Source organism: Aethalodelphis obliquidens, unplaced genomic scaffold (assembly GCF_003676395.1).
Source record: "Aethalodelphis obliquidens isolate GAN/ISIS:26980383/991018 unplaced genomic scaffold, ASM367639v1 scaffold11, whole genome shotgun sequence".
In the NCBI taxonomy this organism is placed as follows: domain Eukaryota; kingdom Metazoa; phylum Chordata; class Mammalia; order Artiodactyla; family Delphinidae; genus Aethalodelphis; species Aethalodelphis obliquidens.
The window spans coordinates 31,579,174-31,596,183 of NW_020837955.1; the positions used below are offsets into that span (position 1 = coordinate 31,579,174).

General features: G+C 36.4%; 1 protein-coding gene across 1 annotated transcript in view; it reads left to right on the forward strand.

Moving 5' to 3' along the window:
- The first annotated feature begins 6,435 nt into the window (after positions 1-6,435).
- Positions 6,436-17,010, forward strand: part of CCDC172 (coiled-coil domain containing 172) — a 41,965-nt gene continuing 31,390 nt past the window's right edge. The window contains exons 1-2 of the mRNA XM_027113123.1: positions 6,436-6,548; positions 6,733-6,818. Coding sequence (XP_026968924.1) covers positions 6,470-6,548; positions 6,733-6,818 — 165 coding nt within the window. The 5' untranslated portion in view covers positions 6,436-6,469. The remainder of the gene's footprint in view (positions 6,549-6,732; positions 6,819-17,010) is intronic.

The following is a 17,010-nucleotide window of genomic DNA, read 5'->3' on the forward strand; positions in this document are numbered from 1 at the left end:
TCTGAATCCTATCATCGACGCACCTGCAATGTCAAATAAAAGATAAGGTTTCTGAGCCGTGTAAACAATGATAAAGCTTTCGGAACTGTCTGTGGCATCCTGAAGGGAAAATAATGGCAGTGTTTGGCTTTTAAAATGTAATATTATTGCACTAAGGCCACTAAATTCATTTTAAACATTGGAAACGTCAAGTAATTTTATCCTGATAAATGAGCAGTTTTTCAAATTATTTTAAGAAGATATAGGGTTTATGGTTCACTCTACCTACACATGTACAATATATGTATATATGTACATTTTTTCCAAACTTTCCAAAGAGTCACTGTGAATAATTCATAAAAAGTAGTAGAAATATTGAAATTTATGCCACATTTCCAAATAGTCACTATGATTAACTCACTGAAATTAATAGAAATTTTCATAAAAATTGTAAAAAGAGATTAGAGTAGAATATATTGATTGTTGGTTTAAATTTCGGCTTAATAACTAAAGAGTCAATTACTTACTAAGTAGCCATGCACTTAGTAGGTAGGCAAAGAATACATTAATGACTAAAGTAACTGGTAAGAAAACTAACAAGCAAGCAAACAAAAAGTCTTACATTTATCTTTTAATTCTTCCTATGTAATCCCTGGCCACTTAAATTTATTGTCATGGAAACTACAACTTGATAAAACCAGATTTCAAGCCCCTTGCTTATTCTTCTTTGCAATCCCAAGTTCTTACTTGCCTTACGTGTACACCCAGTAAATATTTATTAAAGAAATGAATTGTACAAGGTGGAGAACAGTGGTTTCTAACTTTTGTTTTATTTTCATTTCCTGGGCCTGACAGTCTAATCTCTTGGGTAGGGCACATGGAGTAGCCCTCCTGGGCCTTGTGCTGGGCTCTGGGCTCTGACAATGTGAAAATCAAGTTCACTGGCTAAACTACAGCTTTCTTCTTCCAAAGACTTTGGTATTGAATGACTCCTAATGTGTTAATGGAATTTCTTCATGCAATATATTTTACAACCAAAGAAAAAAGTTTGCTTTTCTTAATCAGTAATTAAGAATTGACAGTTTACTTTCATTTCTATTGTAGAAGTGTCTGAAAATAAAATCCACACCTTCAAGCATTTATATTATATGTATATGATTTTATCATATATATGTGAATATCTATATATGTATGTCTGCATATGTGTTTTCTCTACATCTATCTACCTATCTCTGTGTGTGTCTGTCTCTGTCTCTCTGTCTCTTTCCCTGTATCTATCTATCTATCTATCTATCTAATCTCCTTAATGGGGTGGAACTCTTGCAGTAGTTAAATTGCCTGAGGCCTGCTCTGTACCCTAGTTGTTATACCTTTTCTTCAAATTCTTACTAGAAAGTTCAATACAGAAAAAAGATAAAAGAGGAGTTGTTTTAACTGAAGTAGTTGAAAGCCACTGGTGAACAAAAAAGATCTTTTGTTGCAGCAGAAGGAATTAGGAGGGAGTTCTAGACTTAGCTCTGACATTAACTGTCTGTGCAATGTTGGGGAAATCCATCATCCTCCAGGCCTCAGTGTTAACGTCTAAAAAATAAAAGGACTGTGCAAGATATTTTCTAAAGTCCATTAAACCACTAAAAATGCTTTGATTGTAATATCAATAGAAATAAATCTTAAAATTAAAAAAAAAATCATAACTCTTTCCCACGACTTAACTTTTAAGGTTTGTTACAGTTTGAATTGTGATCCCCAATAAGATACGTGAAGTCCTAACCCCCCAGTAACTTAGAATGTGACCTTATTTGAAAATAGGGTCGTTAGAGATGGAATTAGCTAAGATAAGGTCATACTGAAGTAGGGTAGGTCTTTGTCAAATATGACTGGTATCCTTATAAGGAGAGGAGAACAGACACAGAGGCAGAGACACAGCGAGAACGCCAAGGAAAAATAGAGGCAGGGATAGGAGCGATGCCTCTGTCAAAGGTTTTGGAATGCCAAAGATTACCAGTAAGGACAATAAGCTAAGAAGAGGCACAGAAAAGATGCTCCCGCAGAGGGCCCAGAAGGAACCAACTCTGCTGACGCTGATTTCAGACCTTCTGGCCTCCAGAACCGGGAATGGATAAATTTCTGTGGTTTTTAAACGATCCAGTTGTAGTACTTTGTTATAGCGCCCTAGGAATCTAATAAAAATAATAAGAAACTAATACGGTACTTTGTATACTAATATGTAGCTGGTTAAATAAGCATTTACAACAAGGCATGATCCATTTTCAATTATTTTTCTTTATATCACACTTGATTTTAATTTGTTAAAGATACATTGTTACTAATCCAAATTCTAGAAATCTGAAAATGTCTTTAAAAAAGACCTTAATGTGTTGGTAATAAACTTTTTTTAGGAAATGTATCTGTCTTGAAATATAACACAGCTGCTGAAATAGTCTCATTTTCTCCAGCCTCTTGCTTTCGGAGGCAGTAGATGAAGTGGTTAAGGGTTTGCCTTAAGAGACTATCAGGGTTCAAATCCTGATTCTGCCACTTCTTAGCTAGTATATGTGACCTTGGACAAGTTACCGAGCTCCCTCTGCCTCGGTTCTCTAATTGTAACGTGGAAATAATAAAAACATTGATCTTATTGGACTGTTGGATTGATTAAAATAATGAAGACATGTCAAGGTCTCAGGCAGTGGTTGGAACATAGTTATTGACAGATGTTAGCTGTTAGAAGCTCTTTGTTTCTAGTGTTTCTAACCCATTGCCAGACGACTGCATAAAGCAATTCTGACGTGCCACTCACCAGCTAGCAAACATTACATGAATCCCCATCATATGCATAAAAATGTTAAACACTCCAAAAATTGGCGTCATCTGACTTTCTGCTTTTTTTCTCTCTTACTTGCTATACTGAAGTTTCACTCTCCTTTAAAATCCAGCTCATGTTTTATCCCCTCCTGAAAAGCCTTCCCAGATTACCTACATCAAACTAGCTCTTTCTCCCCCTGCCATATCTCCACAGCACCAGTGTAAAGCTCTTATACACAGCCCACTAGGAGTCGTGCGTGCTCTGTCTCATTTGGTAGATTATGACCTCCAGGAGGGCAGGGCCTGTATCTTTCAATTTTGTATCCTCCATAGTACCTACCAGAGATTTTACGCATAGTAGATACTCAATAAGTGGTTGTTAACTTGGTTGAACCCACATTTTTTTTTTCTTTTTGGCAGATGCCCTAAGAAAATCATAAAATAAATGAATTACTTTTCTTCTTTTCATTGCAATATATATGCCCTGGGCTAGTGGGTATTTGTAAGCCTGGTTTAGAATTTAGGGAAGTCATCAATCTAAGAAAGGAAAGGAAATGCATTTTAAATCACAAGAGCAATATAGACTTATATAAGGCCTTCTAGCAAAGCAATTATCGACGGCTCAATAACCCAGGTGCTATTGTTATTATGAACAAAAATACGAGGTTGAGAGACAGTGAATGATCTCAACTTTTATATTCCATGGGTACACAGTTCAATGAAACATGTACAGACGGAAAGTTTCGATCTGAGAATCATGTGGGTATCATAATGCAAATAATTGGCTTTCTTTCTAAAGAACATCTGTTGAAACTCTGAAAGCAGTTGTTTATACTGCTGCCAAAATGCTGAAAAATATAATAATTCTCCAATGAGGTTAGAAATATCTGGGGGAAGAAAAATACTTTTTGTGTAGTTTTGTTTTTATTAAATCCTGTTGTTGTTTCTCTAATATGGCACATAGGAGATGCTCAATAATATTTGTTGAATGAATAGCAGACATTCGTTAAACAGTTGTTGAATGAAACATCTTTTTTGAGGCTTATAAGATACATTTTCAAAAAATAGAATGCCCTAGTTTTACCATGTCTTGTAGCACTTTTATTTGGCATAAATTTAAGTAATGTTACTCTTGCTCTGAACATTATGGAATATAATCAGCATGTATATCTATAAGAAAAAAATATCTTAACACTACAGAAAATGTATGCATAAAGCTAGATATATGATAGCAACATCTTAATATATTAATATGTTACTTTTACTATTATGAAACACTTTTAAAATTTGAATTGTGACCTTGCATAAACATGTTTGCTTCTATAAATAAAACAAAAAATCCCGCTAATGCCTATAGTTGTGGTACCTCTAAGAAGACTCAAACTTGGGATTTAAAAGCACCGAAATATTGTGGGATGTGAAGAAGACTACGGAAGATGAAGAAGCCATTTTTCCCATGCCCCGTTCCCAGAATTCCCAGCAGCATTCTCTTCCATACTCCCGTGTGAGTGAGGCAACTGGGCTCCCTAAAGGCTGCCCAAATTTCACTCTGCCAAGTTTCAGTACAGAAAGAGCATGTTAAATAATAAATGTGAGTTTGAGCGTAACTAATAAAATTGGAATGTTAAAGAGCTGCATGCTTTTGAAAACCAGCCTCCTTGTGAGGATGCTCCCTGTGCAAGTCCACGGGAAATAATTCTGAAAGGAGTAATATTAATTAGTAATATAATTTATCTTCTGGAAGCTGTTTCCTTTGATGGCTGCTGTGGCACAGTTCATAAGCCTCCAAACGAGTGCTCAAAGAAAAAGGTTCACACCACAATTTCAGCTTTGTTTCCCAATCCTGAACAGATAAAAGAGTCAAATTTATTTCAACATATCTAAATTTTACGTATGCATCCATATGATGGAGGATTATGAAGTTACAAAAATGTATTAATGAAGAGTTTTCAATGAGATGGTAAAACGCTTGTGATATATTAAGAGTGAAAAAGAGCAGAATCCAAAATCAAATCCATGGCCTCTGATCTCAGATTTCTTGATTTCAAACCCTGTTCTGCCACATACTAGATAGGCAACCTTGGCAAGATACTTAACTTCTGTGCCTCAGTTTCCTCAACTATGCTATGAAGGTTATAGTAAAAATCATCTCAAAAGGGCTTACAGTGTTCAGAATAGTACCTGGCAAATAAAATAATAACTACCGTTATTATTTATTTGCAATATATTCACAATATATTTGTAAAGAAAAAATGCAAGATGAGGAGAATTACCTGAAGGCAACAGCCAAAATGTTATTACTATTTGCTTCTGAATGATATATTTATGGGCAATTCTTTTCTACTTCATTACACTTTTCAGTATGCATTCTTTTATAATAAAGTTTAAAAATTAAGTTTTATGCATACATGGCTTGATGGAAATTTAGGTGGAAATCTGGAAAAGGTTAGCATTTATAACCGACTATACTACAGCATTAATGAAATATTAATTAAGTTTATTATACAGATGATGTAACAGAATTTACATTTACTATTTATTTTACTTAATACTAAATATATTTTTAAAGTTTAGCCAATTTCAATTTAACATTCAGATATAAAGTCAAATGTTTATTATAATCTTAATATTTTGACCTGCTAAAAATTAAAAATATTTTATTTTTTAATTAAAAAGATCCCATACCAAAGTCCCAAAGGTGCCTTTCACGTTTAAGCTTTAATTAGCAACCAGTTTGGTCTCTGACACATCCTGTGCAGATATTGAAGTGTTAATATTACTGCAGCTTGATTACAAAAGGCAATGATTAATTTTAAAGCAGACAAAAAAGATATGCCCTGATTACAAAGAAATGATTAAGGCGAATGTCAGACATTGCACATTTATAGCAGTCTTTCCCATCGTCAAAGGATAAGACTTTGCAAAAGTTTATATTTAGGATCACGGGTACTTTGTACTTTATTATAACACTGCGTTCATGCCTTGGCGATAGATTCCCGCCCAGCTCCAAGCACGACCTAAAGACCTTTGGGGGCCACGTGGCCAGAGCAAAACAAAGCAAAACCCCCAAACGCGCAATGGACCCAAGGAGACGCCGTAGTGTCACTTCCCACCAGACCCAGACCCGGCGACCGAGGCGCTGGCCGCGGCTTTCCGCAACCTCTGCAGCCCACAGAATTGTTTCAAGTACATGTTCTGCAGAGATAAAGTGCACTTTGAGGACCTTCTCCTCGAACAGGGGGCTTGGCGGGGGTGGAATGAGAGGAAAAGGCCGACCGCAGAAAGGGCAGGGTTGCTGCCCTTATGAAACCGCTCCCAAGCGGGGGCCTCAGGGCCTCCATTTTTTTTCCCCTGCCACCAAAACGAAAAAGAACCCGCATAGGGGCCAAGGCCTCGTCTAAGGGGAGCTGCGCTCAGCCAGGGGAAAAAGGCAGTCTGAGACAGGTCACAGGAGAAACGAGGGCGCCGGGGAGAACAAAGCGGGTTTGCCCTTCGTAACGGAGGCCCGGATCGGGGCTCGCGGCGCCCGGAGCCTCGGGGCCTCACCTCACCCCGCGTGGGCCCAGTCCTTGGTGTGGGCGGGGGACAGGCCGCTGGAGGCCGAGCTAGGAGTAGTCCTGGAATAAGCCTTTATTGTGCGTTTCAGGATCCTCAGACTCGGTTATAAAATATTTAAGCCCAGCCCGAGATGAGTCTGGACTCCCTGTTTCAGCACATCATCCTCTCCGAGCACCTGGCGGAGGAGAATCGCCGCTTGATGCGACAAGGTCGGGCGCTCGCGGGGGCCTCTGGGCTTGGAGGCGGAGGCAATCAGGAGGCAGTGGGCCGAGCGGGGAGGGCAGGCGGCTTTCCACGTGGAGGGAAGGACAGCTGAAAGGTGTCTTATCACAGGCCCCAGAAACGGGGACTCGAGAAAGATGGACGTGTTTAAGCATTTAATTTGTCTTACAGTCAGGTCGGAAATAAACAGATGTCGTGAAAACATTAAGAAAGCAGCAGAGGAGCTGAATGAAGAGAAAATCAAGTTGGAATCGAAGGTATTGACATGTAGAGCATGCTCATCATCTCTTGAAAAAGTGTTTTCGCTCGACTTGTGAAGGATACGTTGCTATTGATATTTAACTAGTCCTCCGTCAGTTACGAAGCACGCTGTTGTGTTAGTGAGTGTAGTTCCATGTTGTCTGGTAATATTTAAAGTTCTGAATCTGGTGACGCCTTCCATCCTAACATGAATTTGTCCTAAAGAAACCAGTTTAAGTAATGAAGAATTCATTGACCGTGTTGTGGGATGGTTAACGTTTCAAAAGAGCGCAATGCCATTGGAAAAAGAATTATTCAATTAAGTAGTTGGTGCGGGAAATAAATTTTGAATAATAAATAATTTAAGAAGTGTTCTGTGTTGATATAACAGTTGAATGTACTTTCAAACGAGTCTCTGTCATCTGTTTTTCAGTCTTCTACCACATGTTGGACGTGGCCTTCGTCCAAAAGGATCGTTTTTCCACTAGTATTTCACTTTTTTCTGCAGCATTTGTAAAGTTCTGTTGTTTTACATAGAAACAAGGGAATCTGATGGCTTCTTGAAGGAGGATTTTGAAGTGTAGGTAGAATTTTTTGAGAAGCAAGGAGAAGTAGTAGGAGAAAAGTATTTGGGGCACCGGGAGAATATGAACAAAAGGGAGGCATAGCCAAGGCATATTGGGAAGAGAAATCTCCCAAAGCAGAGGGCTGATACCTAGGTATTAATAGGAGGAAACCATTGCAGGTTTTTGACAATGGAATGGTGTGATAAAAGGGGTTTAGGAAAAATCTCTCTGAGCTGTGGGAGGATGGGAGCTAAGAACGTCATCCAGGTATGTCACAATGAAGGTCTAGCTATGGGTGGCAGCAGACAGCCATACAAAAATATTTATTCAACTCCTAAAGATAAACGATGCGAGCAGTGTACAGTGGGAAATCTGTTTGAGGAAGTCTCTTTGCTAAAATAAGTCAAATAGACTTACCACTGTGAGAAATTTCCAGTTCTCTTTTTGGATAAAATAATCATAGATTCTTTCTCCACCTTGCAAGCTTCTTCTGTTCTTCCTTCCAAGTCTTGTTCAAACATGACCTGTGAGCCCTCCCTTGTACATCTTGGAAAATTTGTTTTATCATAGCATTTGGATACCACCTTACAATTAAACAACAGTACATGCTTGTGTTTGTGTTTGTATCCCTCACTATTTTGTGAGCAATGTATTTGGAATTCTTTTCTTAACCATCTTTTATTCCCACAGCCTGTATTCCATGCCTAGCACACAGTATACATTAGTGTTTTGAATGAATTAATGAGTACTAATAGGGAGATAATAGGGAGAGCGCTGTCTTTTAAAATATCAATAGAATTTGGAAATATTCAGTGAGACCTTAGGTCTTGTTTTGCCTGTGAGTAGCAGATAAACTAGCTGGTAAAAACAATGCTAAAAGCTGATGGCATGGGCAAAGCATTAAGAATGTCACGATGTAGCTTAAATTTTTCTTTAAAAAGAATTAAGATACTTTCGGGATTGGTAACTAGAAGTTAATATAAGTAATAGGCAAAACATAGGCAGTTAGGTAATGCATAGCCAACACTTACTGAACACTTACTGTGTGCTGGGCACTGTTCTGAGTGCTTCATTTGTATTAACTCTTTTAATCCTGCCAGGGATCCTGTGATGAGGCACCATTGTTAATCCCCCTTTTTGGGGGAGGAGAATGAGAGGTTAAATGACTTGTCCATGGTATTATAATCTAAAAACAAACGGCAGTAATGAAAGTAACAATTGAGTAATGACAGCATATTTTATTAAAACAGATTTTGGGGGCTCATCTTAAACTTTTTTCTTCATGAAATTCACATATAATAGTGTCTCTGAAGCTTTTGCCTCTAGTCAAGGGCAGTATTTCTAAAAGAGCAGTTATGTAAGTTTTTGTGCAAATGTATTTTCCCCAGATTGATGAAGATACTGACCTGATAGATAACAAATGTTAAAAAAAAAAAGGTTTACTCTTCCGAATATCTTCTTTGGAAAACAGTAGCTTTACTCTTTGTAATATTTTCTCAGTTAACAGTCTGTCTTCCTGAAAATGGAAATGTAGTCTGTTGATATATACATATACATAAAAAAGCTGATTCAAATAGTTATACTTAAGAGAAGACATAACAAATCCCTAGCATTGTTTAAAACATTTGCTGAAATTACTAATTAATATAGGCTCATAAAATGCACATATATGTGCATATTTGTGCATTTAATCAGCTCATATATGTGGTTAGTAATACAATTGCTTTCTACTAATAAAATTTACATGTGGAGGTTCACAGTTCATACAGTACTAATTTGTAATTGAAATAATTTGATTTATAATATAGTCAACATGGGGTGTGTGTGTGTGTGTGTGTGTGTGTGTGTGTGTGTAAAGATTTTTAAAGTGGAGCCACAATTACAGTGTAACTGACTAATGAGAAGAACTGAAGAAGTAATCATAAATTGATTTCTTGTTTCTTTTATTCTCAGAGTTAATTATATGTCTGTCAATAACAATGAAAATATATTTACTGGGATATTTGACTTGGCATTTATTGACCAATTTATCAAGTAGAAGCAGCATAAGGAGAAACTAGAACATAGTTTGAATAGGCCAGTGCTTGAGCTATCTGCACAATGATACATTCAGAAAATAATTTGGGGCATTTATTTTGGAAGTGGCTCATGGTCAAAAAATGTATTCAGGAAGTACAGTATTTTTTTCTGTTCTGTAAAACCCAGGTAGCATGTAATTAGAACTTAAATGATAGCATTTGCCTTTCAGGGCTCAATGAGCCCTTTAAAATATATGGTTGCAAAAGTCTCAGATTATACAGTATGAGTACTTTGTGAATTAGAGAGCTATAGTATACCTGGTTAGGTTTGGTAATATGAAACAGAAAGACAAGAACATGCTCAGGATTTACGTTAATGCTTACCAATATACCTAAAGCTTCTGATCATCAAGGAAAGGTTTTATAGTATCAGTGACAGAGAAAATCAAAATTAAGGACTCACAGAACATTTGTTGTTTCTTTTTAGCATCTAAAAGAGTTTTTTCCTTTTTTTTTTTTTTCCCATACGCGGGCCTCTCACTGCTGTGGCCTCTCCCGCTCCGGACGCGCAGGCTCAGCGGCCATGGCCCACAGGCCCAGCCGCTCCGCGGCATGTGGGATCTTCCCGGACCGGGGCACGAACCCGTGTCCCCTGCATCGGCAGGCGGACTCTCAACCACTGTGCCACCAGGGAAGCCCGGGTTTTTTCTTTTTAAAAATAGTAGCATATAGTTAAAATTGGGGCATTTAATCTTTATAAACATAAAACCTAACATAAAGCCGTACTCCCACAAGAAGAAGTAAATGGAGGAAAGTCTGAGGCTGTTTTATTTTTTTTCTTCTCCAGTTTTAAACTATTGCATAAACATCATAACACTAATGAAATAATATTCCATGAATTTTTAAAGGAAAGTGATATTGAAATAAACAAGTAACTTAAGGTGGCTTCATTTACTTCTTTACTTCAAAATATACTCATTCATTTCTTTTTTAATTAATAAAAGTTAGGAACCCTCCCAGAACAGCAGGCAAAGTCATATCCGTTAGTACTCTATTACCCAATTCGGGAAAGAACAAAATCACAAATTATTATCATTTTAATATTGAAATAGAGCTCTGTAATTGAGATTTTTTCCTTTTTTTAAAGTTTAATCAAAGAAAAATTTATGTCCTACTTGAGTTTAATTTTACTGTTGATTAAAAGTTACATAAAAACATAGATAAAAGAAAGGCATTTTTGGGCTTCTCTGGTGGCGCGGTGGTTGAGAGTCCGCCTGCCGATGCAGGGGACATGGGTTCGTACCCCGGTCCGGGAAGATCCCACATGCTGCGGAGCGGCTGGGCCTGTGGGCCATGGCCGCTGAGCCTGCGCATCCGGAGCTATTATGAGTAATAGTGCTGTGAACATTTGTGTACAAGTTTTTGTAGAACATATGTTTCAATTCTCTTGGGTATTCCACCTAGGAGTAGAATTTCTTGGTCATATGGTTAATTCCAGGTTTAACTTTTTGAGGAAATACCAGACTCTTTCTATAACAGCAGCAGCGTTTTACATTCCCACCAGCAATATACAAGGATTCCAGTTTCTCTATATCCTCACCAACACTTATTTTCTTGGGGGTTTTGGTTGGTTGGTTTGTTCTTTTGATAGCCATCTTAGTGGATGGGAGGTGGTATCTCGTTGTGGTTTATATTTCCAATTCCCCAATGAGATTAATGTTGAACACCTTTTTAGATGCTTATTGGCCATTTGGCACATCTATTCTTAACATGAGCTACTTAATTATTGGTCATATAATTGGTTGCAATTCTTTTACGGTGGGGCCTTGTCTCTGAGAAGTAGTAATCTCTCTTCATATTAGTAGAACTGAAATTATTCTATTTCCAAATTAAGTAAAAAATTATTACATATAGCATTTGTTGGACTCCTTTTTCTCAAATTTGTTTTCATGATCTTAAGAAAATAAATCTGAAGAACATTTCATGGTAATAGCGTTTAGAGCAAACTGTGTAACAGTATGCCAGATAGGCTTTCTATATGCGAGTGCTTATAAATCACAAAAGTTGCACACTTCCTGGCTTGGATCCACAAAGTGGAAAATCTACTGCACTGTTTCTAATTGTTAAATCTACTAGTTTGCCTCTATTCCTTTTTTTAAAAGAGCTACTGTAAATAAATTGTTTACCCTAAAATGTTAGAAAAGTTTTGAACAGAAAAAAAAAAAGCTTCCTTTCCAGGAACTGAGAGAATGGTCTTCTAATTAAGGACAGTAAGTTTGCGGCTCAGTATGCAGAAAGCATGAGATTAACATTTAGTTTGCTAGCCTCGTAAGAATATGCAGCACAAAAGAATGCCTTTTTAAAAGTTTACCTTTTGATTTGTGATTTCTTGGAAAATCAGTTAGCTATGTTCTCTTCTCCTATTCATTCACTCAACAAACATTCATTGAGCAACTCCTAAACAACAAGAGTAATTGGCAAATAAATTATATAACAAGTTTCTGCCTTAGAGGGTTGACATCAAGCAACTTCAACTATATAAACCTAACTGTGAACTCAAAACTCTTGATGTTCTCATTTTTTTAAAATTGTGTAATTACTTTAAACTTCCTCTATGTAATTCTACAAAGAAAGCCTTATCACATTTGTCATGAATAATTATCTAAAATGTGGAAATAGATGAGTTCATCATATATTTTCTGAGTGTAGCACTGGGCATTTTCTAGTAGCCCACCTGACTGGGGATAATCTGATTTTCTAGGGTGTGTACCTTTGCAGTGGGTTCTTTTATTCTTGAATATACCAACCATTATTTGACCTCAGGGCCTTTGCAGTTGCTCTCTCCTCTGCCTGAAATGTTTCTTCCCTCAGCTGTTAGTGTTTTATACACACTCACTTCTTTTAGCTCTCTCCCAGCAGGGTGGCCAACCATTCTAGTAGAACGTGAGCCTTTCATTTCTAACACTGGGACAGTCCCATGCAAATTTTGATGGTTGGTTACCTTACATCTAGGCTCAGTTGCCACTTTAGAGCTGTAGTTCTTAAAGTGTGATCTGTGATCCACGGGCGTCCCCAAGACTCTTATACGAGTTTTGTGAGGTCAGGCTATTTTCTTAATAATACAAAGCTATTATTTTGCCATTTTCACTGTGCTGATATGTACATTGATGGTGCAGTGGCAATGGTGAGTAAAACTGTTGGCACCTTAGCACAAATTAAGGCAGTGGAAACAAACTACTAGTAGTCATTGTGTCCTTCATTGCCACACACTCACACTAAAATACAAAACCGACCAGTTTCACTGTATGCCCTTGATTAAAGTGTAAAAAATATTGTTTTGAAACTGACCATGGTGTGTATGTGATTTTAATATTGTGTGTTGAAATGGAAAGTTCACATAAAGTACTATATTCCAAAGTACAGTGATGGTCTCAAGGGAGAGTATTGGTATGATTGTCTGAGTTGCAGTATATGAACTAGCTATTCTTTTTCTGGAATACCATTTTTACTTGAATAGTTGACAGATAAGTGTAGTTATTTAAACTTGAGTATTTGGCAAAATTTTCTCAAAAATGAATGAAATGACCCTGACATTTCAAGGCAAAAAACTGATATTATTATTTTGCCAATGATAATATTCAACCTTTCAAACAAAAATTAGAGTTTTGGAAGACTCAGATTTGTCATTGTAAGCTTGACAGTTTCCCAGTACTGAAAGACTTCTCTAATGAGTTTGTTGGTGATATTAATAAGTGTTATTTTTTAGTATTGTATTAAGAAGTGTATCAACATTTGGAGGATCTGAATAGTTCGGTGAAGGAATATTTTCCAAATAACCAGTACATAATTTTACAGAACTGTGCATGGATAAAAGATCCACTCAAAGCACAAAATAGACCAATTGTTTTTATTGTAACAGAGTATGAAAAATTTATTGAAGTGGTTTCAGATTCCACATTGCAACCAACCTTTCAGGAACTAACACTTATAAAGTTCCTTAAGAATATGCGTAATTGTTTGGAAGGGGCATTATTAAAATAACCCTCCAATTTCCAACTATACATCTATGTGAGGCCAGGTTTTCTTCATATACTTCAACCAAGAAACATATTGCAAAAGGTTGAATAAAGAAGCAGATATGAGAACCCAACTGTCTTTTGTTAGAAGAGATCTGCAAAAAATGTAAATGCAACTCTTCTTTTTTTTGTTTGTTTTGGAAAATATTATTTTTTCATAAAAATATATTTTAACCTACAATGGATTTATTGTTATTCCTAAATGAATTAAGTGTTTTCAAAATTTCTCAGTTTTAATCTTTGATACTGAAAATATTTATAGATATAACTCAAAAATCATCAAATAAAAGTCCTCAATAATTTTTTAAGACCATAAAGTCATAAAGACCAAAAGTCATAAGATCAGAAACTTTGAGAACGGCAGCTGTAGAGGACCCTCCCTTAGCTCCATATATAAAATAATATGACCTCATGCCATCAGTATCTCTATCCTTTATTCTGCTTTATTTTTCTTTGTGGCACTTAATTTCTCTTGATATATTTGTATTGATCTGTTTACTGTTTGTCTCTGCCCAGTGGAATGTAAGCTTCACAAGGAATACATATTCATCTATTTTATTCACTACCGTTACTCCCAGTATCTAGAACAGTGCCTGAATCACAGTAGGTGTTAAATAAATATTATTGAGTGACTAAATTAATTTTTTTCTCTTAGAATTCTCTGTTTTCTGTTTTCCTTTTCTGTGAATTCTGCTTGTTTCATCTGATGGCCTTCTCACATGGTGGTACATTTGCATATGAGCTTTAAAATTTTTTATTGTGAACTTATCTTTAGCAGGGCTTTTCTTTCTTGGGAGTCCTACATAATCTCTTGATAAAAAAGATGTTCCTAAGGAGCAGTTTCACTGCAGCTGCCAGAACCTTGGAGATTTCATTTGTTCAGGACCAGTTTTCATGTTAATTTTTGAGCTCAGGATTTCTGAACTGCATGGCTGGGAGACATTTGACTGTCACATCCATGAACAATTCAAGCTTGGGTTTGGGGTTTCTTGGGTATGATTCTTCTTCCACGTATGGATCAATGGAGGCAGCTCACTTTTATGCTGCATCTCCAAGCCAGTGGATGGAGTTTTGTTACTCTGCTTGCATAGCCAGCATGGGCACTTTTTTTTTCTTGCAGAAAACAAAAGCAACAGTTTAGCTTGAAAGAGTGATAGTCGTTGAAGTCTTTATACTCCTTCCCCTGCCACATTTCCAGGCTGAGAGGTAGTCCCTGCCAGCAGTTTCCTTCCAGGCATATATTTTTTTTTTTTATTGAGGTATGGTTAATTTACAGTGTTGTGTTAGTTTCAAGTGTGTGTGTGTGTGTGTATATATATATATTATTTTTCAGATTCTTTTCCATTATTGGTTATTGTAAGATATTGAGTATAGTTCCCTGTGCTATACAGTAGGTCCTTGTTGTTTACCTATTTTATATATAGTAGTGTGTATATGTTAATACCAAACTCTTAATTTATCTCTCCCCTCTTCCCCACTATCTCCTTTGGTAACCATAACTATCAATCTCATTCTTGACATGCTTCCATGTCTTGGCTATTGTAAATAGTGCTGCTATGAGCACTGGGGTGCATGTATATTTTCAAATTATAGTTTTCTCCAGATATATGCCCAGGAGTGGGATTGCAGGATCATATGGTAACTCTAGTTTTTTAAGGAACCTCCATACTGTTTTCCATAGTGGCTGCACAAATTAACATTCCCACCAACAGTGTAGGAGGGTTCCTTTTTCTCCACACCCTTTCCAGCATTTATTATTTGTAGACTTTTCAATGATGGCCATTTTGACTGGTGTGAGGTGATACCTCATTGTAGTTTTAATTTGCATTTCTCTAATAATTAGAAATTTTGAGCATCTTTTCATGTGCCTGTTAGCCATCTGTATGTCTTCTTTGGTAAAATGTCTATTTAGGTCTTCTGCCCATTTTTTGATTGGGTGGTTTTCTGATATTAAGCTGTATGAGCTGTTTGTATATTTTGGAAATTAATCCCTTATCGGTAACATCATTTGCCAAGTATTTTCTCCCAGCCCCTAGGTTGTCTTTTCATTTTGTTCATGGTTTCCTTGGCTGTGCAAAAGCTTATAAGTTTAATTAGGTCCCATTTGTTTATTTTATTCCTAACTTTATCGAATGAGCCCAGTATTTCCCTTTGGCTTTGACTTTGAGTATTATTTGGGCATTTTTAAAACCCTAGCCTCTGTTGCCTGTATCCAATCTCAAAGATACCCCTTGGACTTGAATTCTAGCGTGATGATTTCTGGCATGATTATTTCTGTCTCTTGCTTTTTGGCTTACCTATGTAAATGACATATATTTTAAGTTAGTTATGTTTTATCCAGCATTTCTCTGTCTTTGAATAGAGAGTTGGTCTTTCCCATATTTGTCTGGATTGTCACATTAACCAGAATTCTTCACTGTAAAATACCTTAGTGCTTCAACTTCCTCATTCTTGAGTTCCTATATTTTATTTATCTTTTGGTCAATCTATGTAATTGTTCAAGTAATTTTTCAGGAAGAATATGTGCATGAACCTGTTTTGTTTCTTTTTTCTTCCCTGGTTGCTGTAGAAATTGTTTTTTTATCCTCATGATTCCAAATGTGTGCACAGATAAACAAATTTGTGTATCTGTCAATTTTGTCTAGTCCAGGGATAAGTCTCCCATTTTAACTGTAGATGTTATATTCTGGTTTATTTTTCAAGTACGCTTATTTCTTATAGCTTGGATCTTTGTTCTCTGTTCTCTGAATCTATTATCTTCTGTTATTTGCTAGTTTCAGCAGTATTGGACAGTTTTTTATACTTTATATCACCGATTCCATCTTTTGCAGTGTTAGTTCTATTATTTAATTCTCTCTGCAAATTTAAGTTCTGTGTTGCTGTCTTTTTTACATTTTAAAAAATTTCCTATCTTTTTATCTCAGCTTGTATTTTTTTCTTATTCTCTTATGTCCTTGCTTGCTCTTGTTTTTTAGTGGACTTATCTTTGTTTGCATCCTCTTGACATCAAGTAGTTGATTAACAAAAAAAATTTTTGTACTTTGTAGAAACATTATTATAGGTGTATTAATACTCTTTCTCCATAATCTGTCAGGCACTTCTCTTTTTCTCTTCTGTGACGGTATTTTTGTAGAGTGTATGTTGTTATTCTGTGAGAACTGTTCAGACTTAGGTTTTGCCAACAGTCATAATATATAAATTGTTCTTTGTCCCATTCTTGTTTTCTTGAGTTCTTGAAGAATGAACTGTCTTCTTAAAACTAAAACTGTTTGACAGGTTGATGTGAATATCCCCAACCCAATAATAGTGTTATTATGGAATACTGGACTGAGGTGTGATCTTTTCTTGCTCGTGTGCCAAGTTTTCTTATTATGAGGAGGAAAATATATGTTTTAAAGAATCTGTGACGTTTTATAGATCTTCCATTAAAAGCAGTACATGAAAAATCACTACCCTCAGCATTACATTGTTTTATATCCCGACAGAACAGGAAGATGTAGTAATAGGTAAGGTGAGGTCCTGCCTCCTAAGTTGCCAAATTGCACGGAA